The 24,064-nt window shown below is 41.6% G+C and overlaps 1 protein-coding gene across 3 annotated transcripts in view; it reads left to right on the top strand.

Annotated features, from left to right (window-relative positions):
• Window positions 1–24,064, top strand: part of NALCN (sodium leak channel, non-selective) — a 281,346-nt gene that overhangs the window by 129,770 nt on the left and 127,512 nt on the right. For all 3 annotated transcript variants that reach the window (XM_061629379.1, XM_061629378.1, XM_061629380.1), the window contains one exon: window positions 23,653–23,784. In XM_061629379.1, the coding sequence (XP_061485363.1) occupies window positions 23,653–23,784 (132 nt within the window). The remainder of the gene's footprint in view (window positions 1–23,652; window positions 23,785–24,064) is intronic.

Here is a 24,064-nt window from a genome sequence, read left to right as displayed (position 1 = left end):
TTCCCCCTTTAAAAAGCAATAGCAGCATTCTGGTTTTACTCTGTGTCTCCTTGGCTTTCCATTTTATCCAAATCTGTCATCAGTAGTGTCTCACTAGGGTGGCCATTTTAGTCAGCAGTATGCTTTGATTACTATAATTGTTCTAAAGAAAAAAGCCCTGCATGGCAATTTAAATGCCTGTTTTCAGCTTGATGGGGTTTGAAGTACTGGACATCATTAACCCCACAGATCAACCTTTGTAGAAAACTTAACATTAATTGGAATTGTGCTACTGAATACTCCTAGGACCCATGAAATCAAAGTGGCTCAAAAATAGCTTGGAAATAGTGTGAAGTATTGGTTCCCCTCTATTCAGCACTGGTTAGGCCTCATCATGAGTACTGCATCCAGTTCTGGGCATTGCACTTTAAGAAGGATGCAGACAAACTGGTAGGTTCAGAGGAGGGCAACAAGGATGATCAGGGGACTAGAGACAAAGTCCTATGAGGAGAGACTGAAAGAAATGGGCATGTTTAGCCTTGAGAAGAGAAGACTGAGGGTTGTCACACAGAGGAGGGCCAGGATCTCTTCTCCATCTTCTCAGAGTGCAGGACACGGCATAATGGGCTCAAGTTGCAGGAAGCCAGATTTTAACTGAACATCAGGAAAAACTTCTTAACTGTTAGAGTGGTACAAAAATGGAACCAATTACCTAGGGAGATGGTGGGCTCTCCAACACTGGAGGCATTCAAGAGGCAGCTGGACAGGCACCTGTCAGGTATGCTTTAATTTGGATTCCTGCATTGAGCAGGGATTGGACTCTGTGGCCTTATAGGCCCCTTCCAACTCTACGATTCTATGATTGCCAGCAAAACCAGTGACTGAATAAATAAATGTTAATCCATTGGTGAAAAGAATTCTAAGAATGCCCATTCCAATCATTACACATCATTGTTACAGCACCTTAGTTTGCTACATAACTGCAATTATAGTCCTTTAGTTTCCTGAGGTACTCAGCTTTTCTAAAGAATATGTTTCTAGTCCTCATTTTTATGGAGAAAAGCTTAAGGTGAAGCAGCACCACGGGGTAGATATATATATATATTTATTTTATTTATTTATTTATTACATTTATATACCGCCCCATAGCCGAAGCTCTCTGGGCAGTTTACAGCAATTAAAAACATTAAAAACAAATATACAAATTTAAAAACACATTTTTTAAAAAACAATTTAAAAACATATGTCATGAGAGCTGTGCTTGCTTGTTGGGTCTCAAGATATACAAGCTCTCACATTCTGAGTTGATTTAGTTTGCCACCTTAGTTGAGGTTCCAGCACATTTTCTAGCTTTTCTTTGAAGCCATAAAAGTTAGAAATCTAGGGGATGATCCGGTTTTTCCTCTGCACCCGGGCACACATTTCTAGGTCCACAGTCGGTACCAGCATGCCTACTGTATAGATGCAGCTTTGTACATGCAAGGGGATGGATCCAGACAGAGACTGGGTTGTCCCTTCATTTATAAAAAAAAAATTAATGTAAAAACTGGTATTCTAAGGAAATTCTAAGATTTCTGTCTCTCGTGGTGTTTTCAGATGTATCTAAAACACCAAATGGTGTTAGACAATTAAAATAATTTTGTTTCTTTTTATTTTTGTACAGTGATTTTATACACATTTTATAGAAAGACGGTATTAAAAAAAGGTAGATTGTTGCCACCCTTAGTTCAATTTTCTTAAAATAATTTTTAAAAAGTCACTGACATCCCATTGCTTTCCATTTCCAATCATTTATTTCTTAGCAGGCTAGTTCTTGTCAGTGAAGTCAGGTATAAATTTCCTTTAAGTATGAAAATACCCGTTCATCCTGTTGACATTAATAAAGCATGTATAATTAATAATTGCGCCAATCAAATTAATAGTCATTAACACCATAAATTCATGGTAAGAGTACAGGGGCTATTTGAAATGCAGATAAATGATCTACATCTCTCCCCCAATGATGTCCGAAGCAACTAAAGGCAAAAAGAACAAGAGCTTTCAGCTCACTTTTACAATTGAAATGAAAAAGGAGAAAATAGCTCAACCTTCTGCTTGTGTTCATGGTCCAGGAGGTTGGGTTTTTTCCCCAGGGATGACTGCAGCTTCCTCAGCTCATCTTCTGACATGTAGTCAGTGCGATCCTTCTTGTGGCGCACATCCAAGATGTTGCACTGCACATAACTGTTGGGGCTGCTGCTCCAGGAAATAGAGTGGGGAGTCCTATCCCATTGTACTTGGTGCTCACAGGCTAGCACTGACAATGCCTCTGATACCCGATGCAGCAGCACCCACATATAGACCAGCCTTTCCCAACTAGTGGGCCACCAGATGTTGTTGTTGGACCACAACTCCCATCAGCCTAAGCCAGCATTGCCAATGGTCAGGAAAGATGGGAATTGTGGTCCAACAACATCTGGTGGCCCACTAGTTGGGAAAGGCTGGTATAGACCAAGGGTGAAGGGAACGGGGGAGGGGGATAGGTGGAACTGCCCCCCCCATCCAATTCGCTCTCCAAGAAAAAGTTTTTAAACCACGGCCAAGCAACCCTTGGCCCTTGTACCTGAAGCATATGGACATATGAAACTGCCATATTCGTAGTCTGGCCATTAGTCTATATTATTTCTTTATTATTTGATTTATATCCCACCCTTCCTCCTGGCAGGAGCCCAGGGTGGCAAACAAAAGCACTAAAAACTTTAAAACATCATAAAAACAAACTTTAAAAAACATTAAAACAAAACATCTTTAAAAATATGTCTTAAAAAAAGCTTTCAAAACATCGTGAAAGATTAAAAACATTTTAAAAAAGGTTTAAGAACATGTTAAAAAGCAACTCCAACACAGACACAGACTGGGATAGGTCTCAACTTAAAAGGCTTGTTGAAAGAGGAAGGTCTTCAATAGGCACCGAAAAGATAACAGAGACAGTGCCTGTCTAATATTTAAGGGTAGGGAATTCCACAGGGTAGGTGCTGCCACACTAAAGGTCTGTTACTTATGTTGTGCAGAACGAACCTCCTGATACGATGGTATCTGCAGGAGGCCCTCACCTGCAGAGCACAGTGATCGACTGGGTATATAAGGGGTAAGATGGTCTTTCGGGTGTCCTGGTCCCAAGCTGTATAGGGCTTTGTACACCAAAACTAGAACCTTGAACTTGGCCCGGTAGCAAATGGGCAGCCAGTGCATAATTCGGTGTTGTCTTAACTGGCAGCAGCAGCAGGCCAGAGTCTCTGGCAAGATCTTTCCCATCACCTGCTACCTGCTATCCTTCTTACTGGAGGTGCTGGGGATAGAACTTGGGATCTTCTGGATGTACTACTTCAGACTGCAGGTGGGGCCATTTTTAATGCTTTCATTTTTGTTTTAAACACCTCCCTACAAGTTTTTTTTTTAACTTTGCATATGAGAAACTAAACAGAAGGAAACAGCATAGTGGGGCAGTCCCAGCATAGTGAAGCAGTCCCAATCATAATGTTGAGGTGTGGGGGGGAGGGAATGAGGTCAGGGCTGTGCAGGCATACCAGTGCTCCCACAGAGCCCTGACATCACCAGTGCCCTTCCCTACACTTTCCCAGCAATTGGCACTGACACCTTCATCAGAAGGGTGCTGACTGCTCTTGGGACTAAAGTTCTAGACCATTTCACTCCCTGGTGTGCTAGATTTCTACTTGCAAGGAGTTTAAAAAATAATAATACAGGAATACATTAAAAATGTGTTCTCTTTATCTGCTCTCTGAAGTGAAGTCCATTCTAGCACTGGATCTTTTCTCTACCATCTCATTTTTCCAGTTTACCTGAGGCCGCTCGTCAAAGGTAATCACGTGCAGAGACTGAGTGTGAGATGCACGTTGTTGACATAATCGTATGTTTTGAAAATCTTTAATGCATAGTTCTTATAGATGTATAATTTATTTCTTTGAAATTTTTGCCAATTGAAAGCATAGCTATTCTTCACCACCAGTGCTACTCCAGCAAAGTAGGAAATCCTTCAGTTTTCTGCAGCTGTATAAAACTGCGTTTGATTACTTTGTGTTTATTTAAACTGTGTTCAACATTATAAAGTAAAACTGCCTGATTCTGAAAATTATTATGCATCCTCCTGCCAGCATCCCCCCTCCCAAATTTACATATCTCCTTTTTGCTCTATTTCTTTACCCCCATGGAAGAGGTAGCTAAATTGCCTTGATTTTTTTTAAAAAATCAGTCTTTTAAATGTGGGCTTGTTTTTTCAGTACAATACTAAGAATTTTCTATAGAAAAGAAATAAGTGTATTTGAAATGACACCATAGCAACAAGGCTCAGATTACATTTCAGAATTGCTACTTGATGTTAAAGTGATGGTTGTGGGTTACAGAGCTGAGTTTTCAAATCAGGAAAATTCAGATCATTTTTCCAAGGCTCTGAAAAAAGGTCCCATATTCCACCAGAGTCTGGGTTACAATTATGAGGGAGAAATATAGGCTAGCATTTTGATGACAGTGACATGTCATTAAAAAAACTTGCATCCGTGAGGTGCACCAATCCTACAATAAACATGTTAGAAACCACCCTGGAAGTCCCCCCTCAGTGTTTGGGCTCACTCAACGTGAAGCATGGTTATGAGTACACAGCTGATCCTCCAGATATTGTTATACTTAGCACTCATCAGTCCCTGCCAGTATGGACAATGGTCAGGGATGATGAGAGTTTAAGTCCAACATCATTTGGAGGGACACCAAGTTCCCCATCCCTGGGTTAAAATACTGATATTCCACCTCTGAGAACCTGTAGACCTGAAAGACCAACTCCTTAGAAGTTTGGGGATCAAATCAGTTATATCTCTATTTTTGCACACATCTTAATTTTGTATCCTAGAGAGTACCATATAATGCTAACAGATTATGACTTCAGAATTGGTGAGAGATAGGATACAAGGAGCATGACTGCAACCACAGCAGCCATAGACTGTCATAGTGATAGAAAACAATAGATTAACAGCACAAAATGTTCTTACTTATAACTAAGTATTTTTGAGTTCAGTGGGGCTTACTCCCAGGAACATGGGTAAAGGATTACACTTTAAAGGTATTTTCTGAGAGATTTATAATTATATTTGATTTAAGTTTGTTCTGAGAGGAGTTGCATTTTTCAAAAACATTTGACTTTCTTATGTGAACCTGCAACATTGTAAATTTGGATCCTAACATTTCACATATCTTATCAATTATACTAGACAGTTGATTGCAAAAACATAAAAAGAGCCTGCTGGATCAGGCCAATGGTCCATCTAGTCCAGCATTCTGTTCTGACAGTGGCCAACCAGAAGCCTGTGGGAAGCCTGCAAGTAGGACCTGAGCATAAGAGCACTCTCCCCTCCTGTGGTTTCCAGCAACTGGTATTCAGAAGCATGCTGCCTCCAACTGGAGGCAAAGCATAGCCATCATGGCTAGTGGCTATTGATAGCCGTATCCTCCATGAATAACCTTATCCTTCATTGAACAATGCATTCTGTCATTTTATTTATGACACTTTTTTCTCTGTGGTGGATGTGATTTTGTTTAATGTTGTCTTGACTCCATGTAGATTGCCCCTTTCCCTGTCTTTAAGTTTTTAAACACCTAGCCTAGTATTATAACAGTAGTTAATTTTGAATATTTTAGAAGAATCCTCTTGCAGATACAGAGAGATCCATCCACTGCTGTTCATAGCAGATTCTAGCAGTTGTGTGGAGATTCAAGCATTTGTCATCTTCAGCCTGCTAATTAGCATAGCAGCTGTTCTGTTAGAGATTAGACTGTGAATCTAGCCCCACAGAATCTTCATTAATACAAATTAATCATCTGATCATTTTCTTCCTACTGGAGCATTTGATTATCTCAAAGCGCCCTCTACTTTTTATATGCAAATTTTATCCTGAGCTTTACAAAAGGCTGTAGCAATTAAACACGCCAAGGAAAGGTGAGGAATTTCTGATTTAATTCCTTTGCAGTTGATAAAAAAGGAGATTCCAGTAACAAAATTTTGGTAACTGTCTTGCCAGCAAACGTGCTAATATTCTTTTTATTGCACTCACACAATTGATTTTCAATCAGTCAAAATACTTATGTTATCAATAACTTTCTGTACTTCAATATTACAAATATTTTATCTGACTGGGTATTCTAGAAAAAATGTAAATCCAATAACAAGGAGGAGGTAGTTGTATATTTCCAGGACCCACCCTATTTTCTGAGATATTATTTAGGTTGTTTTTAACTGTTTTAATATTGTTGAAACTCCCCCGAGACCTCTGGGTGAAGGGCAGATAATAAATTCTAATTTTAAAGTAGTAGTAGTAGTAGTAGTAGTAGTAATAATAATAATAATAATAAATCTATTAGAGGTTTAATATAGATAGTTATAGGGGAAGTGTATGTGAACCATAAGTACATACAACATGATGGCCCATTTTAGAATCACCACAATGAACAGCAGCAATTGTGTCTAACAATGTTTACCTGTATTTGATTCACTTTGACTTGCTGCTTTCTCCTCCATGGGAACATATTATCCTGAGGACACTTGTGTACAGAAAATTCAGGAGTGCTACAATAGGAATGAACTAGTACAGACGCTACCCGTAAAACAGTATTATGCACAGACTACGAAGCTTATCCAAAAGCCTGTATCCACATCTGAGTGTAAGATTCCTTTTTGTGGGGGAAGATACTGGCAGCATTCAGACAGTCTTCCAAATGATGGTTTAGAGCAGGGTTTCTTAACCTGTGGTTCATGAATGGGCTCGGGGGGGGGTCTGTGAAAAAAATTCACATGCAATAAAAGTAATTGTATTTATTTATTCATGGCAGTCCATAGCTTTCATCAGATTCTCAAAGGGTCCTGTGACCCAAAAAAGATTACTTCCCTTCAATGATAATAAATGCCTTCCCACGCTTGGTCAAATAAAATCACTGTTTGCCATAATGTCTGAACAGTGAAATATGAGTGAGTTCTCCAAACCAAGATTGGAAACATTGGTTTGATTCAGGTTTGCAACCTTGGTTTGGAGAATTTGCTGAAACCATTGTTTGGATATGGTGGTAAATTATGGTTTGATTAGCAACATAGGAAGCTGCCTTGTACCCCATCAGACCATTGATCCAGCTAGCTCAGTACTCTTCCCAGCTGCAGTGTTCCTGAAGTGAAAAATCTTCCCCATCAGTGTTGTCTACAGCAGGAGTGAGGAACTGGCCCACCCTCCACAGGCCACAGTGGCAGGTGGGCAGGGCTGTCCACCTGTCAGCTGTTTGATGTCATATGGTGTCAGGTGATTAAACCCATGGGTGCACTCCTGATTCTTCATTTCCAGCTTTAATTTGGTGCTTTTTGGATGTGCCTGTTTCTGTCCCCACATCATGTCAGTAAAAAGTGCCAAATTCAAAAAGCATTGAATTCTAGCAGTAATGGGAAAGGAGAGATTTGAATTTGGTGGGCATGGTTTAGGCCAAATGGAGAGGCCTGTCAGGCCTAAATAGGCCCTCAGGCCAGAGGTTTTCACCATTAATCTATACTGATTGGTAGCGGCTCTCCAGGGTTTCAGACAGGAGTTTTTCCCAGCCCTACCTGGAGATGCCTGAGACTGATTCAGAGCATGTGCTCTGTCACTGAGCTGCAGCCATTTCCCAGGAAATAATATATTAAGGTATACCCCAGAAATAATATATTATGCTACACGCATGAGATGCCAGATTGTAAACAAAGCCACTTTTTCTGCACCTTTCAGGACAGTATGTGATGTACTGAATTTCCATAATGCATTGCTATAGGAATAGCAGAAAGAGTGTCTTTGTTTATAGTCTCATTTATACATCCTAAGCTTATCACTCTGTCACAGGTATTATGGCAACATTCAGGCAGTCCTCCAAACCATAGATCAGGGATCACTGCTCCCTTCTCCCTGAATGTGTGTGACTTAATGTGACCTGCCTGACACATACTTGCCAAACAGCCCAGGCACAGTCTTACCATTTTAGCAAGAAGTAAGTACCATTATGTCACCTAAAAAACAAGGTCCAGTCCAAGAGTGAGGGGTGGGGATGGTAAGGGACAACATTTTGGTTTTTCACTTTGGTAGCAAAAAATATCTCATGCTGGGACTAACTACTGCAGTAACTTAGAAATAAGAGAAGCAGAGAATAAATTACACATTTTCTAAATTAAGAACATTGTGATTCACCTGATACTGACATGGGAGCAGGTGGAATTTAAATTAGGAAATATTAGTTGTTTATCAAGTATGCTTGAGGAAAGGACTGGTAGAGGAATATTTTTCAAGACAGAGTGTACATTTCATCCTGATTCACCAACAAGGCATTTGAGACTGAAGAAAGCTTTGTCAGAGCAAATTGAAAAAGAGATCACTTAATACTCATGGTATGTATATTTATCCTACTTTTGCCTCTGGTGAATAGGTTTTTCAGGCCTTAAAACCAAAGAGGCAAAAATCCTGCAAACCCTTTTTGGATGACAACAGGACAACATAAATGTATCTACACTATAGTCTGCATAGGCTTAGATCCTAAGTAGGCATCTGTGAATGGAATGGTTCCTTTCGTCCATGACAACCAAAATACAGGAGAGGATCCTGCTGACACAAGGGAAGAGAGGCCATTTTTGCTAGTATCTTCCTGTGCCATCTTATGCTGCTCCAAAAGGTCTGCCAGCCCCCCAGAACGGGAGGGGGGGGCAAGAGCTTGCTGGGAAAAGGGAGGATTGGCAAGAGTTGCCTTCCCCTCCCCCCTCGACTGGTATAAGCATTTCATGGACAGCGCTCTGTTCTAAGCCATAACATTTAACCATAGCTAGTGCTAATCTTCCTTAACCCTATATTGGCTATGTTCATATGCAATGCTATGCCATAGTTTCATGATACGTGCATGAATCATGGGCTCATGCACACAGCCCTCTCCTGTCCTCCTCCAGCATGGACTTGTGAAGTAGATCAGAAGCTTTCACTTCCATTTTCAACTAGCCATGTTATATGCAAAGCCAGAATTATGGGTGGTATTGTGATTTATTGAAACAAGCCAGAATAATTCATTACAGTACGAAATTGGCATGTTTCAATAAACCATGGGTAACTCTAACCACATTTTGTCTGGATTATGAGAAACCTCAGTTAATTGAAGAAGAAAGCAAATCATCCACTCTCCTTGTGGCCATGCCAGAGAGGAAAGGACAAGCATATAAAGCTTAAGCTTGTGCATGTAATGCTAAACTATGGTTTAAGCATTATTATTATTATTATTATTAGTAGTAGTAGTAGTAGTAGTAGTAGTAGTAGTAGTAGTAGTAGTAGTAGTAGTAGTAGTAGTAGTAGTATCCTGCCCCTCCTTTCAGAAGAAGCCCAGGGCGGCAAACAAAATACTAAAAACACCCTAAAACATCTTAAAAACAGACTTTGAACTATATTAAAACTAAAAAATCTTTAAAAACATATTAAAACAAAACATCTTTAAAAACATATTTTTTTTAAAAAAAAGCTTTAAAAAATATTAAAAAGCAATTCCAACACAGACACGAACTGGGATAAGGTCTCTAGTGAAAAGGCTTCTTGAAAGAGGAAAGTCTTCAGTAGGTGCCAAAAAGATAACAGAGATGGTGCCTATCTAATATTTAACTGTAGGTGAAATTCCAAAGGGTAGGTGCCACAACACTAAAGGTCTTGTTCTTATGTTGTGCAAAACAGACCTCCTGATAAGATGGTATCTGCTGGAGGCCCTAACTTGCAAAGCACAGTGATTGACTGGGTATATAAAGGGTAAGATGATCTTTCAGGTATCTGAAACCATGGTTTGTGCAAGTGAATCCGTTTATAGGGATACACCAGTGGAACCTTTCAAGCGAGCAAACTGAAGAGGTGAGGAAACTGTCTTGACCGTTGTTTGGAAGCTGCCTTAGACTGAGTTGGACCATTGGTCCGTTTACCTTAATATTGTCTACATTGACTGGCAGCAGCTCCCCAGGGATTCAGGCAGGAGTCTCTCCCAGCCCTACCTGGAGATGCAAGGGACTGAACCTTCTGCATGCAAGGCAGATGCTCTACCACTGAACTACGGCCCTTCCCAAAACACTTAAGCTCGATTAATGCAAGCCATAGTTAGCAAGCCCACTGCAAACAATTTGACATTAGTGATAAACCTTTTACTGTTATTTTGGTATTATTCAGATATAATACTTAAACATTTGCTAAGGGAAACAAATCACTTAGGTCAACATGGGGCCTATGGAAGAAGTGCCTCCTATTTATATGTATCATTTTCTCCCTGTAGAGCTAATGACAGATCCGAGGAGTAGACAGTGGTGCAGCTAGGGCTGGACTTTGGCTCCAGGTTCCCATCACGCAAGGCTAGGGGATGACCACCCAGACAATGGAAGATGATGGGGACATCGGCAAAGAGACCCCTATCAGCACCTGGGCTAGCATGGGCATGCCAGGGCCCACCAAGGCTAACACTACTTGCCATGACATCCCTTCATTATGTATTTTTTAAGAAACCCCCATTTTATAGTCAGGGGATGCCATGCAGGGGACATACATGGCTGTAGACGTTCATGCTGTTAGTTTTTACTTTGAAAATAAAATTATCATTTTCTACAACACATGGTGGCTAGCATCAAAACAATAGAAGAAAACACCATTTCATTCTTGATTGTGCTATGATTAAAATGCAAAACACCACATGCGCAGAATATTTTCTTTTTATCAGGGTTAGCAAGCTTTTTGTCATTGCTTTGCTCTAACACATGAGGAATGTAAAAGCAGCTATAAAGGATGGAAGGATGGTGAGGGAGAGAAGATGAATGTCTGCTTAATAACTGAAGTAATGCACATGGCCGTCTAACCCCCACCCCCATAAGACCAAAAGGATGAAAAGGTTAAATAACGCCTCCCCAAGCACTGCTTCCCAGGTTAAATTAGCAGCCCCATGCAGCTGTTTTGAAGGAGAGAGAGAGAGATGGTGATCAGAGATCTTCCAAATGTCTAAAGCCCTATATATTCAAAATCTCTTCACATGCCTCTGAAGGTGGAAGAATGTACAGAGACTAAGGCTGTGTGATGCAAGCATAGAACTGGTTTGAATTTGTGGAGCACAGGGAACGTAGAAGTGTTTTACTTGCTGGATTGGGTGACAGTAGCTAAGATGCCCTTTATGCATCTGACTGCATTCTCTAAAAGAACATACAACAACTAACAGTTTAATGTACTACAACTAAATGTACTTGTAGATGTACTTGTGTTTTTATCTTCATTTTTGCAGAGACAATATTGTGGTTTTCTGAAAATACAGAAAAGCTTATTTTTAAATGTCACAGCTCGGCATACATTTTGGGCTTCTGATATTTGCAAGTATAATGAGATTTTTGATCCCATTTGCTGATAAAATACAAAATATGTGCAGGGGGGAAAACACGTTCAGCATGATCCAGAGGAGACAATATTGTTTGCACATATGCAGTTAGGTTTCATTTAGTAACTTTTCAAAAGTGTTTTTGCAATATGCAGATTGAAATTTTCAATCTGCACGCAAATATCTGAAGACCAATTTATCCTAGATTAATGATGGGATGAATAGACCCATTCCAGTTCACTCAGGAAATAATTTGTAGGATGAGAGATTATTTTGCTAGACACTCATTGGACTTTTGAAGAATAATATGAACTCAAACATTGGATCTAGAGCAGATAAGGCCTCTATGGGTGCAATCCAACTTGAATTTAATCTGGGCTGAGGCTCTGCTGCAGCAGAGCTAGGACTCTGCCAGCTCAATTCAGGGTCCACTGGAGAACTCCAGTCCAGTGGAAGGGGTGCTGGTGTAAGGCCTGAAAAAGGAGCATTCGGGGGAGTGTTGGAGGAGGGGCAGGGGGGATTTACGCAACATCCAACTCCCATTCAGAGCACTCCCAATGCAGGCCAAGATAATTCCAAAAAAAAGGTTGGTCTAAGAAAATAATTAAAATGGAAGTCAGTGGGGAAAGCTTACTCACTGGTAGGGGTATTAGTGAGAGCTGCCTTTTTCTTTTTCATTTATGCACGCAACTCCCAGCTGAGCTGATGTCCCGCTGCCCTGGCAGCTCCCAAACGGCAAATGGATGCCGCTCCTCCTCCACCGGCACCGCTTCTGCCAGCTTTCCTTGAGTTTGATTGCTCTGCCCATCTTGTTGTTGACATCATTGCTATGTGCCAAGGCTGGGGAGGAGGCTGAAACCTTACCATGGCAGTTTGTAGAATCCCTTCCTACTACTCCTTTTGCATTCTCAAATTTATCTGGGTAATGGGGAAAATTTCTTGGAACTGCTTCCCATTCTCCCTTACATGTGAAAACTAAACTCATGGAGGTGACTGTGTGAATGTTTCTTTATTTTATTTTATTTATGAATTGCATCTTATGAAGTGTCACGAAGCAATTTCACAATAAAGAATAAGGTTAATAACATTCACAATAAAACACACATAAAACAATTTCAGATCCAATGCGAGTATTAACTAGATACAAATATCTACCTAGAAGGCTTGTTGAAAAAGGGTCTTTAATAAGTGCTGAAAAGACAATAGAGTGGGACGTTGCCTTTCTGATATGTAATGAGAAGGAGTTGCAAAGGGGTAGGTACTACTTCACTAAAGGCCTAATTCGTACATCATATAGGATAGACCTGATGAGATGGTGGAATCTGCAGGATCTTTTAGGTATCATGGTCCCAAACTGTACAGGGTTTTGTACACTAGTATCAGCACCTGCTAGCTAATTGACAGCTAGTGCATTTTTTTCAGCAGCAACATAATATGGTTGCAGTATTCTGCCCAGTGAACAGCTGAGCTGCTGCAATTTTACGCTAGCTGCAGCTTCCAGGTCAACCTCAGGGGCAGCCCCACATAGGGCATATTGTGATAATCCAGTCTAAAGGTTAGCAGCATGGACAACAATGGCCAGGCTGTCCTGGTCCAGAAATGGCTGTAGCTGTCTTATCAGCCAAAGCTAGTAAAAGGTACTCTAAATCACTGGTGTGGAACACCTGGGCCTTTGGTGACAAAGATGGATCAAGCATCAGCCCCATGCTACAAATCTGCTCCTTCACAGGGAGTATGACCCCATCCAAAGTAGACAATTGATCAATTATCTGGACTCAACAACTGCCCAGCCACAAGACTTCCATCTTGCCAGGATCCAGTCCACCAGTCCAGGGCTTGCATGACCTCTTTTGATTCAGATGTTACAGAGAAATAGAGCTGGGCATCATCAGCATACTGATGACACTTTGCCCCAATCACTTCTCCTAATCAGTGCTCCCAATGGCTTCATATACTGTAGATGTTAAATAGCAATGGAGGCAAGATGGTAACTTTGTTGCACTCCCCCTGTTCTTCTCCCGATAAAGGCCATCCATCAGTGTGAACATGACTGATTCAATCCCATAACCAGGCGTGAATATGGATCAAAATGGGTCTAGATAATCCGTTTCATTCAAGTGTATTTGCAACTGCCCTGTCACAGCCCTCTTGATCACCTTCCCCCAAAAGGGGGTATTTGCAACCAGGCAATAGTTATACAAATTGCTATACAAAGTGAACAGGTTCCTGCGGGGTTTCTGCGAGGTTGCAAGAAGACAGCAGAGAGAGCGCAGCGGGCAAGCTATGGGTGCTTTATTTTGAACACCTTTGCCACTCGGGACCTGTGCAGAGCAGAATTACCAGCAGAGGTGCAGTTGTGCCACCTTTATTTTTGAAAATCTCCGGTGCTATCGAACACCAAACACCACTGAGTTTTCCTTGCCGCCGCCCTCCCTGCTGGGCTTTTTGTTGTCTAGTTTGGTGGAGGGGCAGCTGTACCTTCTTCACCTTTGAAAGACCCAGAGCCATCAAGCATCGCCTGCCCATCTTTGCCACCATGTCATTTTTTGCTGCCGCCGCCCTCCCCACTGGGCCTCTAGTTGTCCAGCCCGGCCATGATGGTGGATCCATACCAACTCTCCAACAATATGAGCTCCAGCATCGGGGCCTCCCCCACAGGGAGATCCATCTACTCTGAGCAGGCTTCCATCCCTTTCCTCTCAGAGCCCGTCATTTCCATCTCTCCCATGGGCAGACCCACCCACTTCGAGCAGGCTTCCACTGCTTTCCTCTCCTCTCTTTCTGAGCCCGTCGTTTCCACCTTTGCAACGACCTACGAGAGCCGGAACGTCGATCACTTCATCCCCGTTATTAGGTTGAAGTACTGCTTACCATGGACACTATGTTGGCAAAAAACTCGACTGCTCCTGCTCCTTTTCCTGTATTAGGACTGGCAGATGCAGTACCAGCAGGGCACCTCAGTGATACCATGTTTTGATGTCAACATATTGATGTAAGAACTAGTAGACATTGTCTAATTGGCAGGAATTATTAGGAAAGTGTGATTTGTTGTATTTTCATTGAAAGTTATTGTTGCTTTTTAATAATGTTATTACCTTGGTATTTTTGCAAATTGTACTGTTTTTATTTATATATATTTCTGTATTTGTGTTTATTTTTGTAACCCACCTTGAGGGCCTTTTGGCCAAAAGGAGGGATAGAAATAAACAACAACAATAGTTACCAGAAACCAGTGGGTCCAGGATGGCAGAATCGCCGACTTTTTCAAGATAACTAGAACCAATATCTTCTGCAGGTATGATTGGACCATGCCCTGGATTAACCCAGCCATATTCCCACAGCAGGATTTAATGTACCAAGGAGACAAGTGAACATGTGATTGGGTGTGTCATCACAAGTATCTTGCCCACATCATCAGGCCAATCAACTGAAATAGATCCCATAATGTTACAGCAGAGATTGCACTGGACAACTCACTGGAGACTGCAGTGAATGTTAATAATAGATTTTAGTCAGGTTTATTTACAAAGGCAAATGTACTGAATAGTAAAACAAAGCATTTAGCTGCCTTTCAGGCATTATACATCCACTTAAGTTATAATTGTATACTCAATTTTTAGCTTACTTGGAACTTACTTTGTGTAAGAGAAATCAGTTCATATTGAGCAATTTCCAACGAAGTCATGATCAGAATTAGACCCGTGGAATAAATGGACTTAAGTTACTTGTCTATTGAGTTCAGTAGGTCTACTCCGACTAACATTGAATATTACCCATTGGATCTAAAGAAAGTAATTATGGTGTGAGATCCTAAACTGAGATTGGAATGAACCTCCATTAGTAGTGGGCTTCCAATACAATATCATGGTTGTATTGGTAATTGTTGGGTCTCTTATCTAGAGTATTCTTATTCTTATCAAGAGGTGAAGAAGTTTCCCTAGCAGCATTAAAATAATTTAATCTTGCCGTATGGCTGAGCCCATGAGTCATTGCTCATATAATTCAGCATAGAGGTCCCAGGACGAGCAAATGGAGACAATTTGTATTATCCTCAGGCCTGGTGTAGTAGTTTCTTTTCCTTCTAAGACTTCTTATTTTAAAAGCTTACATCCCACTCATCCATGAAAAAGAAACTCAAAGTTGCTGACAACAAAATATATACAGTATACAATAAAATCAAGTCCATAAAACAGCAGCCCCAAAACCTTAACATATTAATAGTGAGAAATGTTTTTCAGCTGAAGGCCTTCCTAAACAACAAGGTTTGGGCCAAGTGCCTATAACCATAAAGTTCCAGAGCAAATGCATATTGTGTAAGGTCCTCAAATAGTTCTACTGGGTTAAAAAGGAGATGAGGTCCTCTTCCAGTACCTTTGTGTCACATCTTATGTATGTATTATTTATTAGACCGACATCCTGCCTTTTCTCCAAAGAACTCAAGGTGACAGTAACTCTGTGAGGTAAGCTAGGCTGATGTTGATTGGCCCAAGGTCATCCAGGGAGCTTCCTGAATGTAAAGAAAAGAATAGGGGTTTCCTATAGCTCATCATGATACTAAGCTCATCATGGTATTAAATTGCGGCTGAGGAGCGAAATCAGACACAGACACAGCAGTTTGGGTTGAACAAAGGGCCACTTTATTAAAACTATAACAAAACCCCTTTAAAGTGACCTGCAGAGGGGAAACCTAGGTGCGGGAACTGTCTATAAGCAAGCAGCTTGCCATACAGCTCTCGGGCAACCAGCCCCTGCTGGGGCAAGGGCAAGCCCATCTGCTTACCCTGGCCACACCCTGTAGGTGAGCAGGGGAGCCTTCCCACGTCACCACACCCCAGGGCCGTACAACTCCTGGTGGATGAGGTAAGTTGGCCCCAAAAGCAGCCCATGGCCTGCCCTCAGCCGTAAAGCCCTGACAGACAGGCCTCCGGAACCACCAATCACCTCCAAAGGTGCCTAAGGGGGCCATAGCTGTCCTTACCTACTTCCCTTCCCACACCCGTACTCCCACAACCTGCCCTGCTCAGGGCATTAACATTTTAAACCTTGCCAAATCAGCCAAAACCACCTATTAATCATGACACCCCCTAACTCAATTCCCTCACAGTGTGGAGCAGGCAAAAAACCTGCCCGCCAACCAGGGTGGGCAGGATAAAAATTCCTACTCCGCCCCGAAGCGACCTAGATCACACCATAAAAGAAGGAGGGTGGGGTGGGCGTCAGCCGCCAAGAGGAATAGAAGGGGCGACGCAGACTTAAATAGGCCCCTGGCGCTCCGCCCCCTCATGCAGTGTGTCAATTGTGCACATTATATGTGATGAGCGACCGCCGCCCCTCTCTAAAATGGCAGCTGCGGCATCGCCCCCTAGCCGCAAATATGCCCTTCCCATCCAGGCTGTGCACAGGTGAGCAGAGCAGGACTTGCAAGACATGTACAGAGGCAGTCAATAGGAAAAAGTCTAGTGTATGTCATTAAATAAGATAGAGCCAGGGAGAGGGAAGTTGGTCTTAGTGAGGCATTAAAGAGATGGATCTGTGCAAATTGTTTGATCACAATTATTAATACAAGCAGTAATGTATCTCTCTCTATTCCCAACAGAGAAGATAACTGAAAATAACAGACACTTATAAAAATGATAACATGATAGGCAACTGGCGATCCAGGGGCCCAATTTAGTCCACAGCAAGGTTGCTGAACCAGTGGCCCCTCTTCTTAGATGGTATATTTTCTGAGAGGCAAAGGCAAAAGGCTGTTTACCCCAAATCTTCCAGAGAAGCAAAAGATCTTCCCCAGATCTTTCTATATTATATACCCCATCTGCTCACTCCTGTGTGAAAGTAAGGTATATACAAAATAAGGGTCACTAGCGAAGAAATATCTGAGTGGAGAATTCTGCCAAAGCTTCAGTTGTTGTTCACATCAGGAAGAAAAGGAATTTAATGGTATCTAGCTCTCCTGGGAGTGAATCATTAGGCATAGCCAATGTTTCTGGCTTTTCACTATCGCTTGCTCAATTCAGTATAGGCACCCTGGTGAAACTTAGTTGTGTACCAAGATTATAGTGTGTTCAAATGCGACTTCATGGCATTCCATATAAGCATTTGTAATAAAATTGTAGAAAAAGCAATGGCCACAATGAATTGGACAAAACCAGTCTTAATGGATAGCAAGGGTGTCTAATACATTCACACCTGGAGAGTGCTTAAACTGCTTTATTTCTACTCTCTTTATGTAAGAATACTTTCTGACTTAGTTTCATTCTGGTGTGCTAAACAAAAGAAGAAAACAGTTAATCATTTAAGTTACTCAGGTTTTACTTTGCAATTTAGGCAAAGTACAGGAAATGTTTGTATTTTGAAGGTCATGGTATGTCAGCAATCTTAAGGGCTGAATGGAGGATAATCATTTAAATGTGTTATTGTTGTGAACTGTTTCTGTAGTATTTTTAGATTTCTTTTATCATACACCTGTCACTCATTGAGTTTCTTTGAACCCAATTATGGTTGTTGAAAGGCTGGGAACTTCTTTGTCATGGAGACGACGACGTGATGTTGCTACTCTAGCTGATTTATAAGCTGCGAGAGAGGCACTTTTGGTTTAAAATACAACATTGGCTTCTGGTGCAATTTGAGTGCTTACCTATAAATACTTATCAGGAATAAGTACCAGTTGATGGATTGATCTTTTGCAATTGACAGTCAAAGAGCATCAGTTATTAAATTCTACCTTTTCCAAAGTGTTAGGACTTATCCAAACGGAGCGGGATAATCCACGGTTTCTATATTTGGTTTGTCATCTGATAGTCTTCACTTTGCCTTTTAGTTTGCTCTTTCTCAATTTAAAAAAACGCTTTTTTGCATCCGCACACGCAGCAGTAAGACCCCTACATTCTTTTTGCTTTTTCCAAGCTCCGCCTCTAAAACCTCCCCCTATCAACCAATTGGTCAGCAAAAAAAATGACGTATGCTCCTCTCCCCCTTTGCAACGAAGCACAATATGGCTGTAAATGAGTTCTCGCTGCGGAAGGAAAGGGAGAAGGAGGGGGGTGGTCGGTTTCAGCCTGCCTCTGGAAAGCTTTGTCAATTTTATTCTACTCGCTGGGGTTTTTGCTTCAAATCATTTCGCCGCGGGAAGGAAAGGGAGAAGGAGGGGGGGCTGACACGTTTCTTGCTTTTTTGAAGAAATAAGTGCAATTGCCAGTGTGTGTATCTCCTTAAATATCCATAAAGGCAGAAAAGCATACATTCGTTTAAGCGTAATATCGCAAAAACAAACAAGAAGGGGCTGCTGGTCGGTTTCACGCCTGCTTCTGGAAAGCTTTGTCAATTTCATTCTACTCGCTGGGGTTTTTGTTTCAAATCATTTCGCCGCGGGAGGTAAGGGAGAAGGGGGGGTGAAACGTTTCTTGCTTTTTTGGAGAAATAAGTGCAATTACCAGCATGTGTATCTCCTTAAATATCCATAAAGGCAGAAAAGCATACATTCTTTTAAGCATAATATCGCAAATACAAACAAGAAAGGGGCTGCTGGTTGGTTTCACGCGTGCCTCCGGAAAGCTTTGTCAATTTCATTCTACTCGCTGCTGTTTTTGTTTCAAATCATTTCACCGCGGGAAGGAAAGGGAGAAGGAGGGGGGTTGACACATTTCTTGCTCTATGGTTCTCCAGTCTCTATGGTTTCGGGCGGCGGGGACACTGTAGCAAACCACTAATATGCAGGGCAGGGAATGCCCATTACTTTCAACAGGTAGAACTGGGGGCAGAAAAGCCCATGCGTCTCAATGGGTAGACCTGGTGTCACAATAGCCAATGCGTTTCAATGAGTAGATCTGGCATTTCAATAGGTAGACCTGGCATCCAGAAAGTCTATGCATTTCAATGGGTAGACCAGGCCACCAGGTCTACCCATTTGAAGCCTGCTTGCTTTCTTGTTTGTATTTGCGATATTACGCTTATGTATGCTTTTCTGCCTTTATGGAATGTATGCTTTTCTGCCTTTATGGATATTTAAGGAGATACACATGCTGGCAATTGCACTTATTTCTCCAAAAAAGCAAGAAGCGTGTCACACACCCCTCCTTCTCCCTTTCCTTCCCGCGGCGAAATGATTTGAAACAAAAACCCCAGCGAGTAGAATGAAATTGGCAAAGCTTTCCGGAGGCAGGCGTGAAACCGACCAGCAGCCCCTTTCTCTCTTGCTGTGCATTGCAGATCTCACCCAGAGCGGCCGCCCAGTTTGCAGGCTGGCAAAAAATAAAATGCATCTGCGCAGTAGTTGCAGACCCCCCCCAACACCGCACCATTGCGATGATTGGTTCAATTTTCCCGGGCTTATTCTCGCACATGTGCAAAAGTGCAGATACGTGATTGGCTGGAATGAGGAGAAGGGGCAAGGGGAAACGCCCAAGACCCACCCATCATCTGTAAAGTCCATGGTATTGCATCCTACCTCCTGAAGGCACAGCGGATGATTCCCGATTTTAAACAGCAAATCACATTTTTGCTGGTATTTCAAGGAGCGGATTTAACCCGCGAAAATGCGTAACAGCGCGAGATGTCATTTGGACGGCCGTAAAATAATGAACACACATAGCGGGCGTGTCACACATTTTGCAGTCATCTGGATGAGCCCTTAGTCTGGACCTCTGTTCTTGGTTCCACACCTCATTTAGGCATGCTCAGAACAGTGTCTGCTGCCTCCCAGATTGCGCTCTTCTCTGGGAGGTTGAGGGATCTAGTGGGTAATGAATACACACTGCATTCCCAAACAGCAATGCAGCAACTTGAAACAAATGGCTTTTCAAGCCTAAACTGATAGGGCCAAACACATATCCCTTGGGAGGGAGTTCCACTAGAGACTGAGAAATCCCTAATCATGTTTGCCAGTCTAATTGTTCTCCCTGGGTGGATCACAAGCAATGCCTTTGAGGCCAATATTAAGGCCCAGGCAGGTTTATTCAGCAACATATGCAGAGGGTTCTCAGAGTAGGGACATTCAAAGTGGTTCAGGGAGAGTGATATTTATTTAACAGAATTTATAAACTGCTTCATGGCCAGAGGCCATCAAAGCAGTATACAAGATAAAATAGGGTAAAACAATAAAATCATTTCTACAATGAAATGAAAACAATTAGAGGTACATCTTACAAATAATAAAAAATAATAAAACCGTATCTGTAAATATGTAATCAATAAGTGTTTGGGTCACTCATCGTGGAAAGCTTTCTTGAATAAAAATGTCTTCAACAGGTATCTAAAACATCATGATGTTAGGTGCCTGTCTAATTTCGGCTGGTAATTGATTCCAGAGGGCTGGAGCTTGAACACTAAAGCCTGGTTTCTAGTGAACATGAATCCTAGAAGAGTAGACATAATGCTGGCTGGGAAATCTGCAGGGAAGGAGATACTACAGTTACTAAAACATGAAATGAAGAAGATCTGAACATCTGTCTAGGATGCTGAAATGCCCACGGGCTAGTGCTGCCTTGAGTTCGGATCCATATTACTCCAAGTAAGGTAGAAATAGACCAGTTCTCACTAATATTAGTAAGAAGACTGGCCCACTTACAGAATGTGTTGTATTTAGAATCCACCTACCATTTTTAGCATCTACATGCAATGCTGTTACCACTGAATCATAGTGGGTCTGCTTTTCTCCCAACTGTTTTAAGCTGATCCAAGCCTTATTTCCCTGGGACAGTTCTCATTTACTCCATAGAGGAAAGAGTGCTCAGGGACAGGGTTTTGATCCAAGGTTCTCACTACTTTCTAACTGTGCTTAAAATGGAGGTCATAGTTCCCAAATGTTCATTCACTGTTTCAGCTGCAGTCTCTCCTTAAATTAAATGAACCTTTGGCAGACTGTCCTCCTTTCTGTGAATTTCTAGTTTGGTCACATTGTAGATGCCCTTACTTATTTTTCAAAGCATTCAGATTATTAAAAGTGGCTTATTACAGGTTGACATGTGCTTTGGGGGATATTGCACATTTAATCATCTGTTTTATGTCCTCTAGACAGGGAACAATGTCACCCTGCTTTTCACATTAATAAATGATTTGCTATAACAACAGGAAACTTGCAGTCTGATATTTACTGAGGCTGCAATTCTAAACCCGGGAGCAAGCCCCAGTGAATTCAGTAGGACAGGCAGACCAATCCAAATTATAGTAAAACAGTGTAATTTATGCTGGGGTAAATTATGCCAGTGTAATTGATCCCTATTCCCTATTCCAAACTCTGTTCAAGAGCAGGACTACTAAGCCAGCCTGAGTCTAACAGAGGGAAAACAAGTCTTAAAACACAGTTTGACTTCACCACCCCTTTTGCCAGTTTAATTTCTGCTGAGTTGCTAAGTCACATGGCCAAGCTGAACAGAGTTGGGAATGATGCAAGTCTTCCGACTTGTCCCCCTCACTGCCACGCCATGCCACGCCATGTCCCTGGAAAGCCCCGTTTTGGGGACTTCCTCTGGCTGTGGCTGAGCCCTGGCTGAACTGTCTGAGCCAGGATGGAGGGCTTATGCCGGCAGGCATAGCCCCAGCTTGAGCCAGGCTCAACTGGAGATCTACCTATTCCAAATTCCACTCATCCCAGCTGATCTTGGGTTTGGCAGTAAGTCTCCATTGATCACACTGGCACAATTCAAAATAGGTGTGTCTCTAATTGTAACCTTATTTTTGTGGTTGAGGGCTAAAAATGATTTTGCTTGCACCTTGCTCAGTGCAGGTAATCTTTGGTTCAACATTGATACTATACAGGGTTCTTCTATTATACAGATTCCGGGCACTTACATCAGAGCATTGCTTTCTTCTCGTCCCTATATTATTTAAGAAGCTCTTTGAAGGATTAAAAAAAGATAGTAATTTAAGCAAGAACAACACCTGGCAAAACATACCTTTTTGAAAGTTTTTACAATAGCTTCCCATAGTGTGTGATCTGAAAAACTCTGAAATCTAGCTGACCAGACTGCAGTCTAAAATAATGTTTGATTCCATTCTGTCCAACAAGCAAATGCTCCATTCACACATCCCACTTGGGTGGTGTAATATTGACGCAGGAGCAAAATTAATACTTTGGAAGGGGTTCAAAATGGGTAACTTTTTTTTCAGCCTGTGAATGCATTTTAAAATTCTATAGCATAAAAAGTTCAAAACTATACGTATAAAATACAGCATGTGCCTGAGCCAGAATTCAAATAAATATGCTGATTATTGTTTTTTTTAACCCATGGACATTTTCAAGGTGAGTCAGGGTTGGCAGGTAATGGGGTGGAGGTGGAAACAAGATGTATTTTTCTTGTTTTTAATGACTGTTCACATCCACCTAGTTTTTCCTCTCTGCTGCCTCTCCAGTGTCATTTTCATTTTCCTTACTGCATGATTCCAGCCAGGGATCATGTAGTGAGCAAAATGCTATCATATCCAATTCGGCTACAGCGCTAGACTGGACTGTAATCCAAGTGTGTACTCCGCATGCATTCGACTGAAATTCCTAGCTACTCCTGAGAATGTCTGTTCTGTAACCTGTAGTGAATAGAGAATATATTGGGATACTAGTTTGTTAATGCTGCAGTGCAACCTTTCTGCTGTCATGCACAGAATCTTTAGATTTGTTTTCTTATTTCAAGAGTAGCATGTGCAAAATAAATGTACTTTTATTCCATGTCTGTATATTATAACAAATAACTGGATTTACTAATTTCCCATTTTTGGCCATGGTCAGGGTGGAAGAGGGAACACTAGAAACCCATTTGAAAGGCAATGTATGTGTTGTGTAAGGGTGGGAGGCATAGGGAAGAGCCTGTGGATGACATGCATGCTTCTGAGCATAGAGAGCACTATGTTGAAATCCAATCTGGCTTCTGAGCCTTTAGCAGAGTACCAGTTTGTTCATCTGTCCCAATGCTATCTACTCTGCCGGGCAGTGGCTTTTCAAGGTCTCAGGCAGAGGTCTTGCTGATGTGATCCACCTGCTACCTACCTACCAATCAACCGTCTGTTACTTTATCCCCTGAAGTGGAGATGCCCGGGATTGACCCTAGGATTTTCTGCATGCAAAGCAGGTGCTCTATCTTGGAGCTGTGACACCTTTGTAGATTATAGTTATGGGGGTTTCATGGAGATTTCATGGAGATTTCTAGATGCAGTGATTCTGACTGATGCAGCTGTTGGAGTCAACATAATTATTTTTGCATATGATTCAAAGTTTTTTTTCTTTACCCAAAGAAGAGATTCTACACACACGTGTTTTTCTTCCTGCAGAGAATGATGAGGTCCTCCATTTTCCATATGTTTATCCTGAGCATGGTGGCAGTGGATGTCATTGTTGCTGCTAGCAATTATTACAAGGGAGAGACTTTTAAGAGTCAGTATGATGAATTCTACCTTGCAGAGGTGAGTGCCCTGAAATTGTCAGGTTTTCCCCACTAATACAAGGTAAGTGAGCAGAGGCAAATATCAAGCAATTTAAAAAGTGTGTCATTTAAAAATTATTATTACTCTTAAAGCACAGTAAGAATTATTTACCGATTTGTCCACATTTTCTGTCAGCAGTTGACATGTTTACTATATAGCTTTCTGAAAGAACATTTCCTCAAAGAAAATGTCACCAATAATGAGCTGGGGCAGGAGGGTTCCGTCAGCTGGCTATACCTGGCAAAGTTTTTTTCATAAC

The sequence above is a fragment of the Rhineura floridana genome, chromosome 5 (genome assembly GCF_030035675.1).
Source record: "Rhineura floridana isolate rRhiFlo1 chromosome 5, rRhiFlo1.hap2, whole genome shotgun sequence".
In the NCBI taxonomy this organism is placed as follows: domain Eukaryota; kingdom Metazoa; phylum Chordata; class Lepidosauria; order Squamata; family Rhineuridae; genus Rhineura; species Rhineura floridana.
This window is presented reverse-complemented; position numbering and strand designations above follow the sequence as displayed.